Genomic DNA, 24,302 nt, shown 5'->3' on the forward strand with positions numbered 1-24,302 from the left:
AAATACCTTTGACATAGTGTGAGTAATAAAAATGACCATTTTGGGAACGCATCCACCATGCAAAAGTCTATAATAAGTACTGTGGGAGGCATTTTTCTTCATCAAGAAATAAAAGACAAAGAATGAAAGTCCAACACTTGACATTTTCATCATGATTCACAAATGATTCACAAATGAAAGTTATTCATCAGCGCCACGTCTTTTTCCATGCCCTTGCGCCATGGACCCCATGAACTCTACCAACATTGGTGATCCCCAGACTATCCCAGTTACATTTGAGGTTTATTGTGAAATGTCTCAAAAAATGTACAGCACTGAACATTGGTTTAGAGAACATTTTAGGCTGTTTATCTCTATCCTAAAACATGTGTGGGGACCTTCACATGAAAAGGGGCGCGACAAGACACGGATATGCCTAAAAAATAGTTCATTACTTTTCAACCTTCCCACACCACTCCTACTATTTCAATGAAAACCTCCTTGCATTTTAAAGCCCTCCTTTAACTGTGCAGATAACTCATGATATCTGTGCAAACATGTCTGAATGAGCCTTTCTTCCGTCAGTCAGTTCTCCGGGTTGAAATTACCCAGCGAGTCGCATTCCAGCGTGGAACGAACACAGGTACGAACGAGGCTGTTACGGAGAAAGGTAAAAATCAGAAAAGATGGAAAAAGAGACGAATGTGAGCAAAGGAGAAAAACAACAAACTGTGAAGTGGTAAAGAAAAAAAAAACACACTAGTGAGGAGACTATGGGGTTTCAACACTGCTGGCTGCTGCTGCTCTTGGTCAACTGCAGTGCCCGGATTACAGGTACGGTGGTGGTGGAGGGGTTTGGATAAGTGTCTGCTGGGAGGGGGGGGATCTGAATGAGATGTGTGTCCTCATCTGCCCCTGAAATAACGGCAGGTTATTTGACGCCGTTTGGCCGTATTTTTTGTGTGAGCGTAGGTGTGCGTGTGGATTTGCTTGTTTCTGGGGTCCACGCTTGTGTCAACTTGTCTTCTCAGGAATGCTGTAAACAGGAGGCCTCATACATAAGCTGCTAGTAATGTAGATGCATAATAGGAGGGCAACAGTGATTAACACCTCATACCAAGAGTTGGGCAAAAATACATCAAAATGTAATTTTTAAACAAAATACAAAATATCCCTCAAATAATTGTATTGAAATAAAATACAAAATATTGGTGCTAATATTATAAATTCAATATATGTATTTTGTTATATTGTGCTCTGGTAAACCCCAAAAAGAGGAGGAACACTCACAGAATGTCAGTGTAATTTTGAGGTGGAAACTTCAAATGAAACTTGATTATGTATATACATATTTGAATTAAATGAGACTTAACAACCCATACAAATTGGCTTTTTATCAAAAAGAAGATATTTATCACATATGAATTGGGTCACACATCAAGCCTATGTATGCTATAAAAGCATAAATGCGTAAATGTTGATTTCATTAGGAGGAGACAGTAACCATGCAGGTTCCACAATGGGCATCCTTTCCAGTAACCCTGTGAGGTGTGAAGCTCTGTGCAGGTACTTGAACTTCTTTTCCTTTCCACCAGGTGCTGTGAGTGGCATCAGTCCGTACTTAAAGCATTACGAGGGCTTGTCGTACGACAGGGAAGATCTTCACAGGAAGCACCTGCGAGCCAGGAGAGCCTCACGGCCTTCTGAACGCACCCTGCAGCTGGACTTGACTGCTTTCCACAGGTGACTTCACGTGTTCCTCACAGTCGCTTCCACCACGGAACTGAGTAACATGTGTGAGCTGTATTTTTGCTTTTGTTTCACGCAGAACTTTCCGTCTGCATTTGAAACGCAATCCAGCAGCATTTGCCGAAAATGTCATCGTGGTCAGTGGTAATGGTCCCACGTCGGCTGACCTCTCCCACATATATTCAGGAACACTGAAAGGTGGGTATGGGTGGGATGTCTGGACCACCTGGGCTGGGTACAGTTTACCTATGACTCAAGTTTAGGTTCATTTGTTGGGACCAAATTTTTTAATCACCCAAGATCAACAGTTATTTATTATTTATTTAATGGTTGTGATGAAAGAAAGCGTGGTTCGCTGCATGATGTTGAAGTTCGAAGAACTGAGTATGTTAAAATGACCTTAACTTGAAAGGTAAATGCGTTGCTTTCTTGCCTCGTGTCTCACTTGTTATCTCCTCAATGTGTGTCTCCACCTTTAATCCTTAAACGTCCCATCAGTCTCTTATCTACAACCTCTCATATTCCTTTCCCCTCTCTGACCCTCACGTGTCGCCCCCGTTGACCTGGTCTTGCAGGAGAACACGGCTCCTGCCACGGCTCAGTGTTGCAGGGGCAGTTTGAGGGAACCATCCATACGGACAATGGGACCTATCACGTAGAGCCGGTGGATAGATACACCAGCAGCCCTACGGACCACCACTCTATAATCTACCACCAGGATGACATGGGTAAGACAAACTCCCGTTTTCCACTTTAGCTCAGCGGCCTTTTCTGGTCCTTTTATCATGAAAGCAAGAATGCGTTTGGACATTCCTTCTTGTTGTAGATCTCCGTCATGGCCCTCTTGGCAGTCTCATATGAAGACAAAGAACTAAATCAAAAATGCATATGCTTTCTTTCTGTAATCGTCCTCATTGCTCAATTCCCACACAGAATCCTTTCATTATCTGGGACCAAAAGCTCTTTACAAACGCAGGTTGTCAATGTTCAATGAATTATCTTTACCCTTGACTCCTGGTGAGATTAGAGTAACTAGATATACCTTCAGAATCTATTTAGAGCTTTGTGGGGGGCCGGGGGGGGGGGGGGGCAAAGAGAAGATAAACCAAAGATGGTGTGACTTTCGAGGGAGAGGGAGGAGAGAGTGCGGCTGAAGTGAGGAGGAAGTGATGGGGAAGGAGTAAGGTTAAGAGGGACCAAACCACGCCAGGAGATGAATATGTGCTTTTAACTTGAAAGGAGAGCAGGAGGCTGAAAGGAGATAGGGAGCTTCCAAAAAACCTTAAATCTTAAATTCTTGTCATTTTCTAACTTCTAACTGCACATGAACACACATCGGAATAAAATCATTTCCAACAAAGCATTTTTGTGTAATAGTGCAGATGGCGCCAACCCCCCCCCCAAACCCCCCTCCATAGTTCTACACAGACGATAACTGCCTTCCTCTCTTCGGAAACTGAATGGTTTGGCACATGATATTTCAATGAACAAACAATGCTTCACTACCAGAGGTAAATTTGGACACGCAGGGCCTGACGTAACTCCTGTGTGTACTTCCACTTCCTGTGGTTGTCTTCTGGGGGAAACATACGTTGTATAACAACATTTCCCAAGGATGCCGTGAGGTCTGGGAAGGCCCCTTTGCATCCAAAAACAAATTGATGTCATGTTGCAGATATTTCAATTGAATCCTAAACAGTACACTTTACAAGTAAGAACCCCCCCCCCCACCTCCATCACAATTCATTTTTGAAGGGAGCATTAGTAGGCCGAGGGAAATCCTTCGATAGAGCCCAGATGCTGGAGGTTTCGGTCGAAGGGATGAAAGGAAACGCATGATGATCTTGATGGATTTGATAGAGCTGTGACAAGCCCTCACCCTGACATGACCCTGAAGTGTGTGTCTGTGTGTGTGTGTGTGTGTGTGTCCTACATGAGGCATACAATCTGGACAAAGCAGAACATTTTCCTTCAAGCGTGTGAATTTGTTATTTGCAAACAAAGGATTTTGTGGTTGAATAAATGTTAAAGTGTAATTCAAGCAATGGATATTTACCCGTAAGGAGCGATGTGCACACTCTCTCATGGGTAGGGGGAAACAAATCACAGTTCACTGTTATCTTATATTTAGCACTTTAGCAATTGGCCACTCAAGGGCACTTGGGCAGCGGCTTTAGGGCAGAAAATGCCACAGTCCCACTGCAGAACATACATACCCTGGTTTAAGAAGAGGCCTTTCAATGCTCTACGCCTTTTTAAGTCAGTGTTGTGATTTCCCTTAGCAGACCTCAATGCACAAACAGGAGTAAATGTTGATCTCTGCTGGTGCTTTCCTCACACATGCTGTCACTGTTTTTAAACTGAAATGACATGAAAGAGGCTCTGGCTTGGGAGGTTGTTTTTTTTTTACATTCCCCACAGCTTCTTGGAAGTCCGGACAGAAATGTGCCTGATTCTTTGTTATTTGGGAAATACTTTTCTTTCCGAGGGCAAGTCTTGCACCGATAGATCGGCAGTTAATAATTGTTGGAATCATAATTAATGAATTAATTGTTTACAATCATTAATTGGAATGTAGCATCATCCATTGCTGTTTGATCAAGAGAATTTGGTAAAACAGACCAGAAACGTGTGCCTCTTGTAGTCTGATGGAGGAAAAAGAGTCACTGAAAGAAACTGTAAAGAGGGAAGTACAAAGGTCTGGAAATGATTCTCTCAGTAGGTCCACGCCTGCCATTTAGTCCTCCACATTCACCTCCAACCCCGTGGCTCACCCCCCACTCCTGCATGCCATATGAATTACTGGTTTGTGATTGGCTAGAGGACTTTTGTAGAATGGTGTGATCCAATCACCAGCCTTTTCCGCATTGTATGCCGGTGCCAAGGATCTTGTGAGATTGTGTTGCTGCAAGAGTGTGTCACTTATACATACATGCACATGCATACGTGCAATGACACTGTTTATTAGTGTTATAAGGGGTCACCGGGCAAAACATGATGTGTTTCTGTCACTCTTGTATTAATGCAAACAACAAGTGAAACTGAGTATCAGTTCACGTGACTCTGCTGTAAGTTGTGGAATTCAAAGCCCTTTTGTGAATAGCATTGTTACTGGAATAGGATTAGAAGATTTTGTGCTAAATCCTACTGAAGAATTTACATTTTCCTGGAATATTTTGCAGCAGTCTTTACTTCCGTATTCAAAATGTATGAAGAATCCCCCACAGTCCCTGATTTTAAATCCAACAGTTACCACTTTTACACTGATGTCCTTTGGGCTCTTTCTTCTAGAGGAATTCTGTGTCTTTCACAAGAAGAGCCAATTTATGCATTTGCAATTTGTTCCTTGAATGTAATCCCATCGTTACGGCATCAATCTGAAAGATGTCCCAGAGGTCCCACAGGTGTTGCAAAATGCAAGACACACCGATGATCTTTTAATGAAATCACGGCCCAAGCTGGGCATGGGGTTATTTTGGAATAATGGTGACAGAGCATCCGTTGGGAAAGAAGAGTTGCACATGATCCAACATTTTTGTGTCAAGCGCCGAGATTTTGTCACTTACAAGGCCTTTAAATCCCAGGAAAGTAATCAGGAAATATCAGTTTAACACCCAAATTCTCTTAATTTTAATCTCTTAATTGATTTGTTGCTGTTAAAGACTCTAATTCAAAGAATGCTGCCTTCATTTTCCCAAAGAAAGTGGCCGCTTCGTTGGCCTTAAAAGGGATAATATACTACGTGCAAAGTTTCAGTCAGCATTCCCACCTTCGTCGCTGCTCCTGCTTACGCACACAACACACCGTTTCAGCACAAACACCACACACATATGTGTCAGACTGTGGCCCTGGTCCACTATTTGTGAGCAGACCTTACACAATGTCCTGTTTTCTAAAACAAATGAACATCAGTGGGTTGAACTAAACCCTGCTACCGTTTTAATCTCTATTACATTATTTATTTAGGTCGGCGAACGCTGTGTTATTTAGGGCGCCGTGCACTCACATTGAAGTGACTCACGTGCATGTTGCCAAGTGTTCATTAACTGACGGAACATGTTCAAGGACAAGATTAAAGGGGACTGTGTTCCACCCACCGTCTTTGCGTGTGTTTGACTGGGGGAGAGTGGGATGGCCCTTTGGCCGGTTTGGTCATAAGTTGTTTGCTTTTACTTTGCAGCATTGTGTATTCTGGTGTCCGATCTGCCCTCTTATGTCCCTGTAAAAAACATTATGGAGGTTAATGTTTTTCTCATCCACAGCCATATATCGCCCCACCCCCCCCTCCCCACACACCCACACACAGGCATACACACACATTCACTAACTTACACAGCTGAGTTTACCAAAACAATCTCATCTTTCTTTGAAACCTAGTTTACGTTTTGCTGAATTAATCATAGTTTAAGTGCCTTTTTGGAGTCCCTCAAGTTGTTTACCTTATGGTGCTTCATAGCGGGTGGGACAAAAGACAAATAATAATAGGATCAATTTCCTCAACCTATGCATATATATTGTGTGTCTCTGCCTGTTTTTCTTTTGTAGTCCTGCCATCCATGAGAACTGGCCCTGGTGGATTCTGTGGTGCAGAACATCTGGGCCTCCTCAGCCAAAGCCTGAGACGAGATGAGGTAGTGCCGTCCTGACATCACCTCCGGTGATACTCACACTTTAGCACACTCTCCTTTGCTTTCTTTTTTTGTCCTCACCCTCGAAGCGTCCTCCCCTGTAACTCCGTCAACAGAAGATTAATTCACCAGTGGGTCTGATTCATTTGTAAATATAATTGAACTCATGAACACATTCGTTCTTTTGGTTCCTTTTATTTCAGCCTGTTGAGTCACCGGGGGGCAAATTACAGGATTTCATTCCAGCAGAAGGATATGACAGACGAGATGTTTAAGATACAGAAAATTCAGAAAGTGCCACATTTTGTGTAAAATACAAACCTGCAGATTCGAAGAAAACAAGCCAAATAGATTGACTGTGATTACGAAACCAGTTATGATGCAACAAACATCTGCCAAAACTATTCAGCTGATTTTCCCTTTGGGTATTTATTGTTAACCTTTGACCAACTAGGAGGTGGTCCAAATGTTCATTGTAAACAATGGGTATAGAGACATTGGTATGGATCCTGTTTTAGAAGCGAGTCTGTCGGTGGAGATTACTTCCACTGTTTGGGTCTTGGAATGGTCTGAACAGATGTTGTTGCAAGTGTCCATGTTGTGTTCTTGTGTCCACATGTCCCACTGGGACACGCGGTGTCCCAGTAATAGTGGCATTGTGTTTTTGTTTTTTTCAATGTTTCAACATAGACACACTCAAGCCTTTTTGACCTCACACTTACAAATTATATGAATATATGAATAATATCAGAAGCAGTACATGCTGGTGGTTTAGCAGGATAAAAATCGGCCTTCCACACCGTGTCCCCGTGAAAATGTGCTTAGGTGCGATTCTGCTCTCTTCACATCTCTGCCACGTCACCCACAGGAGGCACCAGCGAGTCGGGGGAGGAGAACAGTGGATGAGTCAAAGACCAGCTGCCTGCTCCACCTCCATGCGGACCACCTCTACTACAAGAAGTTCAAGTCCGTTGAAGCGGTTGTTGCTCAGGTGACCGGATTAAATCTGTTCTTCTTAACATTTATCTCGGTTTGACTTTGACCATACAAGGGATTTTGTCTTTTGGTGGTTGGTGCAACAGTGTGTGTTCATCAGTGACACACACTCCTCAGATTAATTCCCAACATGATGGAACATACAGCGGGGGGCATCAAAACACAACAAGATTTCATCAGCTTTTGGCTGAATTGAAAAAGTTTCAATGAACAAAGTGTCTTGGATTTTGGGAACATAGGGCTGCTATCAAAGTTCACCCGGTCTAATGATCAGACCCACAATCTAACTTTGATGAAATAAGTGAAACTATATGCAGGTATTCCGTAGTGACCAGAAAGGTTTTGCTGGATTTAAATGAGTTGAATTTCCCTTGATTTACTGAACCAATGTGGAAGACTGTTAACAGATGTTGCTTTGAAATATTTAAAGATCTCTGATGAAAGGAGTTTTCTGCTGGGGCCAATGAGGCTAATGAGGCTAACGAGGCTAACGAGGTACGCTAATGACCAACATTTGACAACTAAACGGAAACCGGAGGAAAACGGTTTGTTTTGACCCACGCATAGTTCACTATGTACCATTGAGACATTCACTCATACCAAAGACCACACTGTTGTTGGCTGCGAGGCAGAATAAAGCGTCACATGGCGGTGCTCGCACATTGGCACGCAGCTGCCACACCGCAGCAGTAGGAAGCCTCTGAGGAGATGGTGGCACATCAGCAGGGCCGGTCACCCATCGGCGGAACCGTGCAGCCCCTGCATGGACATTCATTTAGTACATTAGCAGGGTAATTATATGGAATATTTCACTATTTCCCCCAGCGTTCTTGACATTTTACCTCATCACAGCAGCGAAACGTCTCACTGACAAGAGGTCGCTGGGTCAAAAGGCATCGTTGGCATCTTTTTTTTTTTTTTTTTGCACGTGTCCCACCCAAACCAGAACTCACAGTCACAGAGTCAATGAAGAAGAACACATTTTTTCGACTTCCCTTTTTGAACTTGGTTTTAGTGTCGGGTGACCTGCCGTGAACTCGGATTTGAGAAACATGCGGGAGTGGAAGATGCTCGCCTGCTGGCGCGCCTGCATTGCCTCAGTGCCGTCAGGAAGATAACGGTCTTTCTGTGTTGAAGTTCCTCCGTCTGAACGAAGCGCTTGCCATCGGGGTCAGAGGTCAAATGAGATGCCATCCTGATATGGAGTTTAGCCACGTACTGATACAGGAATGCAGGTACATATCTTCCACACTTTAGATTGTCAAGGTCTGATCCGGGTTCAGTTTGAAGGACGTTTTACATCTGTGATGTTTTTTAATAAAGCAATAAGGTACGAGAGGCTGTAGTTTATCGTCCAATAATGTAACAGTTCGAGCCCTGTACCCTCAAACCTACCAGCAAAATGATGAATATTAAGTAAATAGCTGCCTTTCAAAATAGTTGTAGCCAGCAGACGTTTTGTATCACATTTCATCAGTCTAGAGGAAAAATAGTCCCCCTACGTGCATGTAAACAGCACCGTCTCATTCATTCCCATCGCTCATGACGTCCCACCTTAATTGTCCGGTTGTGAAGAATAGAACGTTCAGGTCAATGTGAACAGCATGTGTACATTATCGTGACTCACTCTCAACCAATCAGAGCGCTGGATTTCATCTACTCGTGTTATAATTACATTTATGTGATCAAAAGGTCAGTGGGGGGTACAGTACAGTACGTCTGTTGTGTTGTTAGCTGTGGCAACACTATTCTTCTCTCCGGAGTCCTGTTGTCCGTCCTCATTTCCTCAGGGTCTTTCCAACTCAAACACACACACAAGCACACACACAAACACACAGGGCCATGTCTGGTCTGTCTCCGGTTCGTCGGTTGCAGCAGTTGAGAAAACACACCGTGAGTGATGCGTGATCTCTGAGTGCAAATAAACAAAATGCTGCGGCTCCTAAGATGTCAGTATTTAGATTTGGGTTATGATCCACACAGGCTTTAACGTACGTCCATGTCCTGCTGCATCGACCACAGAAGTTCCCGCGTGACGGCTTTCTAGTGTATTTTGGGATGTGTGAATTGTTGTTCCACCGACGCAAACACTTTGTGGATCACCTTACTTTAACATTTAGCTCATGTTGTCTATTAATTACTGTGTCTATCTAATTTTTTTCTTGGACGAATAGGCCGTTGGGAGAGAGTCGAGTACGTTGCCAAATAGATAGAAAGCTAAATCTTTTTTTCACTGCGACTCGAGGAAACGAGACGACCTTTTCACCTGCTACTACTCCGTACGAGATGTCACTGATGGTCTTCTCCCATGAACGTAGGTGGCCTCCTACATACAAGCCGTCAACGACATCTACGACAAGGTGGACTTCTTGGGGATTAAGCTGATCAACTTCAAAGTCAAGTCCCTCCTCGTAAGATCCCTCTGCACTCAAGCAATGGCTCAACTGTGCCACATGTCACGATTACAAGCGGCCAAAATAATTCCAATGCGCCAATGCAAAGAAGAAGATAATAATAAGGCTATTTATCATCCTAAACCCTTTGCTTATTTATTTGCAAATGAATTACACTCTGCAAGGAAGTGTACGGCTGCAGAAACAGATTCTATAGCCATGTTATTTACACAAGAATATCATACGTGTATTACATAAGATCAGTAACACACGCTTCCTTAGAGCTGTGAGGGAGGAATGCAAAGTGAGCTCCTCGCCTCGTCTCTGTCTCCAGGTGATGACCGAGGAAGACGAGAGCGACCCCCTGAGCCCTCTGTTTATCGGGCCGGAGAAACTCCTGAGCCTGTACTCTGAGAACAACTGGGGCAACTTCTGCCTGTCTTACCTGCTGACTAACAGAGACTACAGCGGGCTGCTGGGCCTCGCCTGGGAGGGCAAAGCCGGTGAGTCGGACCCACTGCGACACACTCGCGCACACTTCATCAATGCTGGGATTGGCATATTTGAACGAGAGTACTTTTCATTTGATTCGATAATGTGGCCTTGGAAGAGAGTCCGGGGGTTTCAGCTTTTTACAGTTCAGACGTCTTGATGCTTATTTTCATCATGCTCTTTTTAATTCTTTTTCAATGGTGTACCATTACAATTCAGTGAAGTGGACGACTAGTGTTACAAAATATCATAAAAACTCACAAAGCAATTCTCATAACTCTGATATCTGACATTCATTAAAGAACAATGGTCTTTATTTACTTTAAGATTTGAATTTAGTCGTGTTTTAATGGCCCTTCTCTGTCAATTTATACATTTAGGGCATTACAGTTCTGTCACCTAAATATTTAACCACAACGTAACTAATAATCTGGTGTCTATTAGCTCGGGTGAAGGTCAACCTGTGTGCAGTGCAGTAATGTGAAGTACCTGGTTCAACACGGACGCTGCAATTGTTGTTGTCGGAGGTTCTTCATTCATGTTTAAATGACATGCACTCAGGCGCTGCTGCGTATGATTGGCTGAACTGGGGAGGTGGGGCGAGGGGGTGTGTGAGTCAGACCAGACCACCACGCACACACACACACACCCTCACACAGTGCCAGACGTTTTATTCAGGATTTCTGACTGCATTCCACAGGCTGATCGCCACGGTGAAATCTCACATGAGGCACAAACGCAGTGGGGCGGTGACATTGAAGTGACTTACCTTTACAATTTCACAGTCTAGATTTCCAACCAGTGGATATAGCTCCAAAAAATCACCGGCCCTCCAAGGGAACAAATATACAAATGTATGTCAGGGAAATGTTTTTTTTTAATGATATTTACTTGTTTAGCGTGAATCACATTTTTTTTACAACTGATATCCATGGGAGATGAAATAAGTTGAAAAAGATGCATTAGCGATTATAAATCCTGTATAAGTGCTGTTAAATGTGTACGGTGAAGGTCAATGAACTGTGCAAAACAAAGAGAGCAGTGATGGAAATTCATCCGCTTCAGTTACAATATAGTGAGCACATCCACCGTACTTTTCTCAGATCTTTAGTCAGTGTCATTAGCGGTCAACTCCCTCGCTTTGTCTGTTTTTAATGTTCAAGGTGTTTTTAGGACACCCGGACCCCCCCCACTTGTTTATCCAAAGGAAGGCGGCCCCTCACTATTGTTGGTCTGCTCCCACTGTGAAAGAGTGCACGCTTTTATATGGTTTTATGATACAGAATGCAGCTCGTAATGTAATGTAATGGTATGTTAACGGTGCGTACTTTTCTTACGTGTGTTGTGTTTCCTCCTGACCATGAGGAGTGTGTGAATAACACGAGAGGGACCCTGAAGGTTGTGTTTTTCTTTCCAGCCAGCTAATAATAGGAGTCTTTCACTGGGACTCCTTTCTGTGGGGGAGACGAGAGGGAGGAGGGGATGAAATTGAAGCCCCTTTTTTTTTTTTTTATCCTTCGCGCTGCCAAAAACCACAGAGGAGTCCTCCGGAGTGAGCTCTTTCTAGGAAACCCGGCTCCTTGAATAGACCGCCGGGGGGAGGCCGTTTTCGGTCAGGAGCTTGGAATGCGGGAAAGATGCGTCCAGAATTTTTGGATTAACAGCATGTGGATATGAGACTTATCTCTTGAGAATTTTAGCAGTGGGGAGTACAGTTTTAACGATGACATTTCCCTGAAGCCAAAACAGATTAAATCAGCTGTTTCTCTACACAGCAAAATTCTTAGAGTTAATTTCTCCGGTGTTGGGAAAAAGTGTGTGAAGTGCAGAGTTAAAATCACACTGCAAAAAGTTCACTCAACTCTTACGGAGTACGAAAGAGTTGGCGTCATCATCCAGTGTGTCAAGATCAGATTAATTTGGAACACTAAATAGAGTTAAATTAACTCTCGGATAGGTTTTTAATGTGACTGTACAGTGTCACACTTCTTGGTGTGGGTTTAACTCTGTGTACTGGTGTGCATGGATAGGAGAGGGTGTGTCAGGAACCACAAGGTTGTTTGTTCAAACCCTGGCTTTCCCATGTCAAAGTGTCCCTGAGCAATACACCTAACCCTGAATTGCTCACTGGGCTAAAATGTAAACACCATGTAATAATAATTCAATATGAGTTGCTTTTGATAAAAGGATCAGCTAAATTATATTGTATTTAACACTGATCAGATTTATTTTGACACTTATTTCGTTAAATTGTTAACACTTCGTTAAGTGTTGATTTAACACTGACAAGATTGGGACTATATAAACACCAGCTTAGAGTTCAAATTGAATCTCACAGAGTCAATTTAACTCTCTGAAATTTGCTGTGTATGTGCTTTATGGCAAAAGTGTGATGTCCAAACACAAAAGGATACAATAAAGTAAAATGTTTTAATAATTATAGTTTTATTTTATGCAGGGTTTTCTTCAGACGCTTCACACAATCCAAAGACAAACAGAAAAAAAGGCCAAGGGAGCAAATAAAACTAATTTGTCCCCCCTACAGAACCCACAAAATATGGGGCGCAGTTCTCATATTTCAACCTCCAACAGTGCCTCATCGTCCCCTGAAGTTAAACGCCCACTTTGCAACACAAACAGGCCGTTGGGCAATCCAGATGCTTGTCTCATTCCCACAGTCAACTCAACTCACCAGTCAACTCAACTCCTACTGAAATGTGGGGCTGAATGTCTCACGCACCTCACGAGCCTTACTCCCCAAAGTGTTAGTGCTGCCCGCATTGTGTAAGAGGCATAACTTTAAAAGGAGCCTGACTGCATGAGAACCGCTGAGACCTCCGACCTGAAGCTCACGTTTGCGTTAACGGGGGAACGCCGATGAAGAAGAGAGAGGAGGGTGGACACATGGGAATAAGTTCCATTGTAGCGGACTGAAAGACATTGTGGGGACAATAAGTGCAGGCAAAATGGTGATCGAAGAGCTCGAATAAAAATGGCTGTGTGATGTCGTTTTATTGGTCTTAAATTAGTTGTATAGGTGGTTAGCATTTTCCAATGTCCAGTACTATTTTTTTCCATATTTACCCTACAGTAAAAACCTATTGGACACTTTCAAATGTTCTGGTTGAACTACTTGTGAAGGAAAGTCTGACAGCAGTATTCCGCCTCTCTGAGGAACCCCATCATAGACGCTCAGTTTGCCCAATTCGGCGCGTTTCTGTAAAAGAAGTCCTCTCGCTGGCTGGATGGAAGGAGAAGGCCCAATCCAGCCACCAATCCATGTGAACGTGACCAGCTGTTTGTAATTCCTGGAATTTCTATCAGGGAATTTCTGTAAATCCAAAGTCAGATTGAAACCATTGGAGGCCGAACGGCTCTGAATTCTTTCATGTAAAATTAAGCTCAGCAGGTCCGTTGGTCTGTCCGTACGTACCTCCCAGACGGGGGCCTCAAATCTCAGTATTCACATTAGCAAGACAGCGATCGTGCAACCATGCTGAGCTGCGAATGCTTGTGTCATATTTTCCTTTATTCCATACAACCTCACTGGAATCCCAGCTCTATGTTTACCCTTTTTCTATCTGTTTTCCACTTCAGGTAACTGGGGAGGCGTTTGCTCAAAGCAGACCACCCTGCGTAACGGCCAGACCGCCACCCTGAACACGGGCCTGGTCACAATACAGAACTATGGACAGTTCCTGCCTCCTCGCCACGTCCAGCTGACCCTCGCCCATGAGCTCGGCCACAGCCTGGGATCCCCGGTTAGTCGCCGTCACCGAGGGGCTCTTACAGAACCGTCTCCATCAAACCAACGGCTCGTGGTTGCAGTTAATATTGCGCACAGTTTGTCCCATTGCATTCACTAGATAATGGGAATTTAAACGGATATTTTTGTGCACTCATGTAATATTTGAAACCTAGATTTTAAAGTAAAGTTTGAGTCCTGATGGGCAAGTTGTAGCTTTGCATAGTAGCTCCTGCCATCAGTGAATGAATAGCTGGGAAATGGTGAATATTGACATGTAGCGTTAAAGCTCTTTCAGTGGTCAGAGAATACAAGTATTCTACAAGTTGCCATCCATTCACCAATGGCTTTAAAAAAAATTTCACAGCTAGCAGTCGTATTTTCCATTGGAGGATGTTCCCAGGTATAATACCAGTAACTATGGCAACATTGCAAAGTGCTTAGGATCCTGGTATTGGTTAATCAATATAGCCATGAACAATGATATGAGTTATGTCTGTGATCATTGTAAAAAGGTCAAAGTATGTTTGCATTTCAGATGCTTGCTAAACCCGACCAGTTTTACTATGACCGTCCTTTCGTCAGTTTCCAGTTCCACTTTCCAGTCTTACACAAGAGGGGCTGTGCACTGAGTGATAATTCAACACGATGAATCCCTGTTGTTCAAAATGTAGACCTGCCTCACGTAATCTCTCATGGCATACATGGATGTTTGCACTGCACCGCAACAAATTGGCCTGTGAATGATTCACTTGTGTGGGTCTTAGAGGCCTTGGCCTGCAGTGACTGGTTTGTTTCATAGAAACTCTTGGCTCTGCCTCGCTTGATAATCTGAAGTAAGAAAACAGGAGGATCTCAAATTTTCCCCTCCAACGTTATTTTCGATAATAACCTCCACTCCCACGCAGCTGATATAAAAAAACGCAAATGCATGCAGCTGTCTCCTTTGTTTTTGTTCGCTAACTCTTGTTAGTCCAAAATGCCAAACCCACCGAATTAATAGCTTTTTCTTTTGGAAATACCAAAAAGATAATAAAGTTACAGAAAGCCGTCTTTCGTTCAGACACAGCCTGTGAATTCTTTTCAATGAACATCACTAATGTTTTTACTGTCTGGGAGGATGATGACTAAAGGGCTGTCAACATTAACGTTAATCTATGCGATTAATCACCATTATTGTATGTCAAAATGTGCGATTAATTAGTTGTTTTATTCTAATCTATTGACAGCCCTACTTTTAACAAACGGTTATTTCCTTCTGCTGTTTCGATCGGCGGCTGAACACGTTTGATGGAAATGTCAAAAAACTGCTTGGTTATTTTCTGATGGTTCGCCTGTTCCAGCACGACGAGGGCTCCAGTTGCGGGGACATGGGCTCCAGCGGCGGTAAGGGCAGGTATCTGATGTTCCCTCACGCCACAGACGAGGTGCGCGAAAACAACGACAAGTTCTCGCCCTGCAGCATCGAACAAATCAGCAGGGTGCTGGCGCTGAAGAAGGACGACTGCTTCGTGGGTGAGGAAGAAACGGCCGCCCCGATGCGCGTTGGGGACCGGACGGGTGCAATAATGACACATTCTTTGCGTGTTTACTTTACTTTGTGTTTGCTCTGAGTGGTCAGTCAGCGATCAGCCCATCTGTGGAAACCTGATGGTGGAGGAAGGCGAGGAGTGTGACATTGGTCACAACGACACCGACCTCTGCTGCTTCAGCGCTAAGCAGCCGGTGGGAGTCCAGTGTCGCCTCAAGCCTGGTAAAACCTGCAGGTACGACCGACCGGCAGAGACGCGTTGAAACGTACACATTTCCGCGGACGAAAGGCTGCACCTGATGAACATCTCTCGTGTTCACCTGCTCCCCTTCTTCGCCGCTCAGCCCGAGCCGGGGCCTGTGCTGCGGTCAGGACTGCGGCTTGAAGCCCGCCGGGCGGACCTGCGACGAGGAGACAGACTGCCAGAGGGCGAGCGTGTGCTCGGGCTCCTCCCCTCTGTGCCCCGAGCCGAGCGCCAAGCACAACCTCACGGAGTGCGCCCAGGGCACCCGTGTCTGCGTGAGCGGGGTGAGGCGTCATTGCCCAACGAGCCCGATGTGTGCAAGGGTTACAGTGGTGTTGCAAAGAAAAGAAAAATCATGCTCTGTGTTTCAGAGTTCGGTCTTAACAGTGGGGGAAGAAAGGTACCTTTACTGTTTTAGCTCTATTGTCAAAATAAAAACAACAAAGAGTGTGCTTTATTGCACCCGTAACTTGTAACACTTCTACCTATACATCAAATAGCTTAAATTCCTCAGCGTCATCCAGATCTGGGGATGTTCAAACTTTACAATGTCTTCTTCTTCTTCTTCTCAACGAGCGCCTTTGTTTCTTCTGTGCAGGTCTGTGCAGAGTCCGTGTGTGTGAAACACAGTCTGCAGCAGTGTGACTGTCCAGGAGACTCCATGAAGGAGAAATGCCACATGTGCTGCCAGCAGCCCGGTAACCACAGTGTCCTCCACCACTGAGGAACGTTTACACTTTGTGTCCTGACACGTCGGTCTGCGTCAGTCTGCACTGAGGTTACTGTGTTGTTTTCCATTAGATGACCTCGAAACCTTCACTAAAAACATGATGTGAGACGACGGTCCGTGAGGTGGTTTAGTCTTCTTAGAATATCCCATTTTCCGGTTGTTGTGCAATATGATTCATTGCAAATGAGTTTGATGTTGATGTTTTAAATACAATATATATATGCTACCAAAGCCATTTCCTATTTTTCTTTATATACGACATGTATTAGAGTGCATCTGATGTGTTTCAATGGCAGATAAGCCTGAGACGTGTGCCAGCACCACCTCCTCCGTGCTGTCCCGTCACTTCCAGAGGACGTCGTTGCCGTTGGTCGGCGGGGCTCCGTGCTCAGCAAAACAGGGATACTGCGACAAATTCCACGTGTGTCGTCTGCTGGATGCGGACGGCCCCATAGCCAGACTGAAAAACTCTTTCCTGCATTTCGACGACTTTGAAGACATAGCCGAGTGGATGAAGGTGAGGGTTTCTTTTTCTGTGATTTGTAACACAAGAGAAACCAGCAAAATGTGAAATGATGATGTGCAACGCTGCAGAGGAGAAGAACTGCTGGATGTCATCACATGATTCGACATGGTGGAGCCCACAGCAGCTACAGAGCCATATATTCCTTCATGTTTACTTTCAAACATCAAAAGGGGCCAAATTCACATCCGGAGCACATTGAGTCCACACGGCTCTCAACATGGTGACGGAAGCTGTTTAGCAATAGTTTAATCACATTAAAGTTTTTGAGCACTAGTTGCTCGACATTGTTCCTACAATCACTGTTTCAATTACCAGATTATTTTAAAAATCTAATACTAAACTTTAATACGTTATTTTGCTTTCTTTTTAAAGGCTAGTGTTACACATACATAGACATACTTCCTGTGCTGATGCCCAGCTGTCGTCGACGTTTCAGTCATAGATGCCTTTGTAAATTAGTTCCTCGTGACAGTGTGGAGAATCAGGAATGACAATTTAGGTGAAAGACCAGCGGTTTTACTGGAGACAGAAGTTAAAAATTGAGACCAGGGTTTTTTTTCTCACAAAATATAAGATTAGTTAGTTTAAAACTCAATGGGATCAATGTAGAAAATGTGGAGAAATCATGTGTAAACAACATATTGAAATCATCCTTACAGGTTACTGCACACTACACTAGATCACGAAAACGACAGGTTGAGAAGTTCAAACAAGAATAAGACGCCAATAATAATTCAACTTATACAACAGAACCAGATTAATTGGCCATTATATTGTTTTTTGCATCTTTGTTGATGTACTTACAAATACAATAAAAGGCAGGACAAAGGACAAAACTGAACGAATACAAGTAAAGAATATAAATATGTCATCAATATATATTTGAAGCACCAATGTCCATCAATGTAATTCAAATACATTTATCAAATGAGTTCATTTGAAAACAACATCATGAGGGAGTTGAGCATTGAGTTTTGGGATGTTATGTCAAATTGAGTTATTTGTTGTATATCTTGTGTTTGCATCTAATATTGGTATTAATGCGCTGCAGGCTTATTGGTGGGCCATCCTGCTGGCTCTCCTGGCCCTCTCCGGAGGGATGGGCTGCACCGTCTGCCTCTGCAGCCACAGGCTTGACGCCGGCGACCTGGAGTGACCTCTGACTTTTGATCGTCGCTGGGAATATGCAATATTTCAATTCAAGCCACACAAAAGCCCTTGGTATTCAATCACGTGAGAGTTTTGAGTTTGAGTCACACTGAAGAGATTGATTGGCGTGTGAACTGCAGGTGACCTGTGATGACGCATTACGCTATACACATTATAGATGCTGCTCTCAACGTCTCTCGGGCTCGTTTGGTAACAGATGTCTTTGTGCGTCGATACGCATCTTCCTTTCTCTTTCCTCTAGACACTTATTTCAATAAGCAGCCTGTTGTTGCATGTTTACAGGCTAATAAAGGCAATACAGCCATTTTAAACATCTCCACACGGATCTGTAATCTCAGAGTATTTCTTCACCATTTATGATTTTCATTCATGTAAAGACCTATATGTAAAGACAGATCTATGCCCAATATATATATTTCGGTTGTGACATCACTACTTATTTCCTGATTAATTTACTGTTTTGGTTTACTCTGAAAAAAAACGACTTCAGCTGCTGTATATAAAGCAGTTAAAACTACTTTAACTTGGCAAGTACATTTAACTGATACTACTTATGTTCACATGACATAAATAAAAGGTTTATTTGATGTTTTTTCTAAAGCCAGCTCGATTGTGTGTATGTCCTTGGGAACGTTCACGTGCAAGCCACCAATGACGATGGCGTCACAACTTCAAGGACATGAAGAAATCTTAAGCTTATTTTGAGTAATTTAACATTCCCTAGCACTTTTGTATCAAAAACAGACGTGAGATTTCAAATTGTAATCAAAATGCTTGGATCACTATAATCTACTGACAAGGAACAAGGAAACAACCGTGTGCCGGTGGGAATGAGCAATAACAATAAAACCTTTCCATGATTGTAAAGTTTATTTTTGTTTTTCACCGTCACAACCTGATAAATAGAAGTCAGACACCCAGATGGCGGTTTTGGTTTATTAAAGAATTTATACTATGCAGTGAATATTTACAAATATGTACAAAGTGGATTCATTTTACAGATTGAATCTATCTAGACGTAAAAATATATAACAGTGTTCCGGACTACAAAATCCAACATCTGTACTGCGGTATTTACAGGTAACAACTCTACAGGTAACTTTAATAATCTCCCTTGTTTTCAGTGCAAACATTTCTGCATTGCTAAAGTAGGTGAAGATGGAGTCGCAGTGATCACGGTATGTCAACAAGTCAAGTTTAGATCCTGCTCCCAGAAATGGAAATTTAAGTATGAAAATAGCAAAAAAGGTGACGGCAGATAAGTGACATTTAAGTTACAGAAACGCAAAGAAATGCTTGAATGTTAGGATGTTTCAAAAAGTTCATAGAATGCAGTAACTAAGGTAAGACAAGCTTGATCTGCAGCGAGGTCCACTGTTACAGATCCCACTGTCACGTACAGGGCTCCAGTAAGATAATACATGAATAAACTGTACCCCATTGCAACAAAAACCTTCGGAAAGTCTTCCTAGCAGCAATGAAAAGTGCCTGCAAGGTATTATTCTTCACCGTGGACGTCATGTGAGATTTAACTTGAGGTATTTCTCACAATCGGTACATTACGAACTATTAAGTTCGGTCACACCTCTCTGATGTGACCTCTCTTTTTTTTGTGCTACAATGAAATGACGGTGAGTATCATAAAAAAAATCGATGCATACATATTTTACAGTATTCACACACAAGTTTTTTTTTTTTTTAAATAACCAACGTACGTTAAAAGGCGTGTGAATCAAAAAGTGCTCAAAGGCGTTGAACGATGGATTCTTTTCTCCACGGTCAGCGTTTCTTCTCATTTCATGTGAAGAAGGAAGTTCATTTTGGTGGAAGATCCAGGTAAAAAAAATATATCCAAAAATACCCTCCAATGGGGAAGAAGGCATTGGGTACCTTACCTTTTCGGAGTTCTCCTCCACGCATCCTTACATTTAACAAATGTGACTTCTCGTGTTAATTCCTGAGCTTTACTGTCTTCTACACAGAACACCATCCTGAAAGAGAGATTCATAACACACAGTCCATCCGCATTAGCACTTCATCCACTGAAAGTGCGTCATCTGAGGAAACACTTCTTACTCGACGTCTTACTTTTGTTGGGTCTCGCCCGCTCGGATGCGGATCTTGTGAACCTCCGCGCCGGTGCCGCCCGAGTCAGCGGACCACCAGGAAGAAACCATCTTCAACACGCTGGAGGCCGACCAACCATTTGTCTCCTCCCATCTGAACGTCAGCATCAGCAGATCTCCGATGTCTTTCTCTGTCACCAGCAAGAACGAGTGGGTCTTGTTCGTCGCTATCTTCTCCTTTCTGCCACAGAGAGAACAGAGAGAAATGCTGGAGTTCTACTCGTAGCCCGGAGTGGTGTTTTATTTGGCCCGAGCCACATAAACACTGCGCCATGAACCACGACGTGACCCCCCCCCCCCTCCACTTAGCGACCGCGAATGTTGCCAAGTCTGCGGTTTACAAAGCTGTTTACGGTTCCTACTTCAGGCTGTTTTTTTCCTTTTTGAACCAGCCGGCGACCGGTGCAAAAAGAACTCAACGGCGCCACGGGCAGCGAGCGAGCCCCGGTGCGGTCCGTCTCCTTTGTGAATCACCCGCTCACAGTTTAAGCTCCAGGTGTTCGGCCTCTCCTTTGGTTCCGTGCAGCGAGGCGGTGAGCGGCGGCTCGGCCTCCGAACGATTCGAGCGGCCCGAGAAGCGGATCTTCAGCTGGTAGTGGTAAACTGCAGAGAGCAAGAGAACATCCGGGGGTTGGGTCTCATGAGGTTTTTCCTCCCACCCCCCCCCCCACCACCACCACCACCACTGCTTGAGTCCACCGACCTCTGAAAGGCATGGAGGCCCGGGTCCTGGTGTACATCTGGACGCCGCGCGCCCTGCGCACCTTGCTGACGCCGTAGCCCACCGCGTTGCAGCGGCCCTTCCGGCAGCTGAGGCACACGCCGCGGTCGAACATGTCTTTGCTGCCGCACCTGTAGGCCACGGCCGCCTCCCGCCCGTTCAGCAGAGAGTCGATGAACAGGTGCACCGAGCGCTCGTGTTCGCACTTGGCCGCGTCGGTAATAGCTGAGGAGGAGCAGAGGCGTATTTGACGTTGTGTATTACTACTCTGTTTTTGTTAAGGTATTTAGTTGTGTACAACGTAGGACATGACTCAGAACTTGAGTGCAAAACCGTACTTACAAAATGCAGAAATGTTGACTAATGCATTATTATGTGCAGCCAAAATAGTCAAGAGTCAAGAGTTTTTAAAAAAAAAATGAAAACAACATGGTTGGTCACCATGAGGCTGGTTGGTTGAAAAACAAATATCAGGACATTGGAAAAACCTTTCACTGAGATCACCTTTGGGAAATAATATGTAAATGAGAGAAGTACACAACTAGCAAGAGGTATATTTGGACATCAGGTAATTTGGGACAGCATGAGGAAAAATAATTTTAATTCTCCTGTGTGATGTCACCTATGTTATGTGATGTGACTTTAGTCATCAGCAATGCATTAGCACCCCTAACTGTACCACAGCCTTCTCAAGGCAGGAGTAAAATGCTTTTTACCTCATGCCGTCCCAACTCACCTGATGTCCCACTACACCTGAATTCCCTCTAAGTCATTCTCACCGAACAAGCCTAAGTTAGCGATCTTCTCCAGGCCCCCTCTGAGGTTGCAGCCCGGCTGAAAGCTGCCTCCATTCGGGTAGATGTCGACGTGGCCGACGGGCTGTTGGATCCCGATGCTCAGGCCCAGGGAGCCCCCCGTGAAGGTGTGGAGGACGTCCACGAAGCGAGCGTCGTCGGGGGACAGACGCCTGTGAGCACGCTCGCCCTCAAATTCGGGACCGGCCGGGTCCAGACCTGCGTCAAAGAGACGGAAAGGAAACGGACCGAAATGACCAAATCCATCCAGTTAAACTGCAAGATGTGTCACGGTTTTGTTTTACCAGTTATTCTTCCGACTTTATTAGTTGCATGGCTTCCGGCAAATCCTGCCACATGGGCCCCGAGGCTGTAGCCAATCAGGTGGAGGTTCTCTACAGGCATGTTGGTGGTTTCCTTTACAGTAAATAAAGGAAAACATGACAGAAATTGGTGAGACAAGTACTCTCTTTTACTAATAAATTAACCATCATAAAATTGCAAATAACAAGTGGTTTTAGAACAAAAGAGGAACAAATGTGAAAATGAGAATGTGAAACAGGTTTTCTTTCTTTAGCGGTAAGGAGATAAAAAACATGACCAATTTTTTCTTTTTTCTTTTTCATCCTCTCTTGCCCACTGACCTCGATCCAGTCGATGAAGCGAGCGACCTCGTGCCCCACTCCCTCGGTGTTCCGAGCGGCGACCGCGTAGTGGTTCTGTGCCGAGGCGAGCCAGTCCACCACCACCACGTTGGCCGTCTTCTCCCTGGCGTAGAGAGCCGAAACCAGCGTCGTCACCCAGCTTTCAAACATCCCACTCAGCTGTTTGGAAGGAAAAAAAAGTCGGAACTCTTGATGCGACAATGTCACTGCATCCGCTCATCAATGGCCCGTACTGTTAAAAAGCGTTGGCCGACCTCACCGTCCATCCGTGGATCACCAGGAAGGTCTTGGAGGTGCTGTTGAAGGTGCAGGCCGCCAGGGAGTCCGGTCTGCCAGGAACGATGTAGCACAGGTCGTCGTCGGGGCGGGAGGGTTTGCGCAGGGAGAACTTGGCGACGGTTCGATCGCCGGCATCCTTGTGGGGGAACAGGTCCTTCGGGGGGTCGAGTGCGTTATCTGAAGGAGAGGAAGGGCGACCAATTAGAAGAAGGGCGATTGGAGAGAGGAGAAGAAATCCCTCTGTGAGGCCGGTATTTTTTTGTCAGACGTGTAAGGCTGATCTAAAGGTCTCATAGACGGCTTACTAGCTAACAGACTAAATTGCTCCAGTGGGGGGGGGGGGGTCACGGTGGGATCACTCGGTCAGGGCTGAGCTCCATGGAAACCACAGGGAGCTTTTCCCAGCTTTGTTCCTGCCACCTCACCGACTATAACCTGTGCAAGTTCCAGGAGTCTTGGCACAGTCAGCTGACTCGACTCGACCAGGTGATGTGATGGTTTTCAGAGTGTGGGGGGGGGGCATATATCCATCTTTACTGTAATAACCAAGCGCAAAGACAACCACAGACACGTCATTCACATTATGGGTCCAAAGTAATGCACACTGTAACTGGCCGCTCACCAAAAATAGAACCGGTGCGCTCCTCCGCAAGAGACGTCACGTGCTGCACGGCTGCATTCAACACCAGGACGTACAGGAACCGAACACGGCACACTTTCATAGCTTTCTCAGCCTCTTCCTGCGGGAGAAAAGGGGTCTGCGACAATGAATCGGATCGATCGGATCTCGTATTCCTTCCTTCCTTCCTCCCTCCCCGGAATAGTTCACAGCGCGCGTCCTGTTGCGCGCAGAGCGCCGATGATCTGAACAACCTTGAACTTTCCGTGTCTTAAATAAGCCCCTCCGACAAGTCATTGGCTGCAGAGCCCCCCGGGGGGGAGGAGGAGGAGGGGGGGGGGTGGTGGAAAAATATGTTTGTGGTAAATCATCAGCAGATGAATTGACGCGGCTGTTTGCCAGGGGAGACTCATTAAAACCACTACGAGGTAATAAACATGTCCCAAGTGAAGATATGTTTCAATCAGCAACATAGTGACAGAATACTGTTAGTTCATGTTGGGCTTATTACATAATTGCATTACTGTTGGCTTAATTCATTAATACATTGTTTGAATGATTGGCTATAAGAAAGGGTGATACAATTATTCATACAACAACACAATTATGATAATAATGCAAGAAATAAGTTAAAGTTTAATCATTATTATACTCACTTTGCACTTTTCTTAACTTCAGTGCATCACAACAAGAAACAAATTGTTAACCTAATAGAATATAAATAAGGCGGACATGTAGTAAACCTGTGGCATCGGCCTATTCTATTCTTCTGTCTGCTGCACCGCACAACACGATCCTGCACAACACTCGTGACCTTCTTCTGCAGCGGGCGCCATGCAAACCGACTGTACATTCTGTCAAACAGATTAAACCAGAGGTCACTGAGTTCATCCGTGATTAGTACACCTGACATTC

General features: G+C 44.5%; 2 protein-coding genes across 3 annotated transcripts; one reads left to right on the forward strand and one right to left on the reverse strand.

The window, feature by feature from the left end:
- The first annotated feature begins 529 nt into the window (after positions 1-529).
- si:ch1073-396h14.1 (disintegrin and metalloproteinase domain-containing protein 10) lies at positions 530-19,027 on the forward strand. The gene is made up of 15 exons (XM_037469101.2): positions 530-813; positions 1,575-1,722; positions 1,808-1,926; positions 2,304-2,456; positions 6,274-6,359; positions 7,225-7,347; positions 9,671-9,763; positions 10,080-10,248; positions 13,835-13,998; positions 15,326-15,497; positions 15,604-15,748; positions 15,858-16,041; positions 16,356-16,455; positions 16,784-17,004; positions 18,065-19,027. The coding sequence occupies exons 1-15, from the start codon at positions 753-755 to the stop codon at positions 18,167-18,169; spliced, it is 2,043 nt and encodes a 680-aa protein (XP_037324998.2). The 5' UTR covers positions 530-752; the 3' UTR covers positions 18,170-19,027.
- Positions 19,028-19,041: 14 nt separating this feature from the next.
- On the reverse strand, positions 19,042-23,632 carry LOC119216357 (lipoprotein lipase). Of its 2 annotated transcripts, XM_037469103.2 has the most exons (9): positions 23,391-23,632; positions 22,749-22,945; positions 22,469-22,648; positions 22,130-22,241; positions 21,810-22,043; positions 21,013-21,255; positions 20,792-20,912; positions 20,272-20,490; positions 19,042-20,174 (listed from the first exon to the last, which is right to left on the reverse strand). In XM_037469103.2, the coding sequence occupies exons 1-9, from the start codon at positions 23,488-23,490 to the stop codon at positions 20,075-20,077; spliced, it is 1,506 nt and encodes a 501-aa protein (XP_037325000.2). In that variant the 5' UTR covers positions 23,491-23,632; the 3' UTR covers positions 19,042-20,074. The 2 variants fall into 2 exon arrangements, with proteins under 2 accessions (XP_037325000.2, XP_037325001.2); XM_037469104.2 differs by lacking the exon at positions 23,391-23,632 and having other exon boundaries at positions 22,744-22,841.
- Between the last annotated feature and the right edge of the window lie 670 nt (positions 23,633-24,302).

The sequence above is a fragment of the Pungitius pungitius genome, chromosome 7 (assembly GCF_949316345.1).
Source record: "Pungitius pungitius chromosome 7, fPunPun2.1, whole genome shotgun sequence".
Classification (NCBI taxonomy): domain Eukaryota; kingdom Metazoa; phylum Chordata; class Actinopteri; order Perciformes; family Gasterosteidae; genus Pungitius; species Pungitius pungitius.

Coding starts and splice junctions, on each gene's coding strand:
- si:ch1073-396h14.1 (XM_037469101.2), top strand. CDS start 753: ATGGGGTTTCAACACTGCTGGCTGCTGCTGCTCTTGGTCAACTGCAGT. Junction 1,927..2,303: donor ATATTCAGGAACACTGAAAG/GTGGGTATGGGT, acceptor CTGGTCTTGCAG/GAGAACACGGCTCCTGCCAC. Junction 2,457..6,273: donor CTACCACCAGGATGACATGG/GTAAGACAAACT, acceptor TTTCTTTTGTAG/TCCTGCCATCCATGAGAACT.
- LOC119216357 (XM_037469103.2), bottom strand. CDS start 23,490: ATGAAAGTGTGCCGTGTTCGGTTCCTGTACGTCCTGGTGTTGAATGCA. Junction 22,044..22,129: donor TAAAGTCGGAAGAATAACTG/GTAAAACAAAAC, acceptor TCTTTGACGCAG/GTCTGGACCCGGCCGGTCCC. Junction 20,175..20,271: donor GCGGGCGAGACCCAACAAAA/GTAAGACGTCGA, acceptor TCTCTCTTTCAG/GATGGTGTTCTGTGTAGAAG.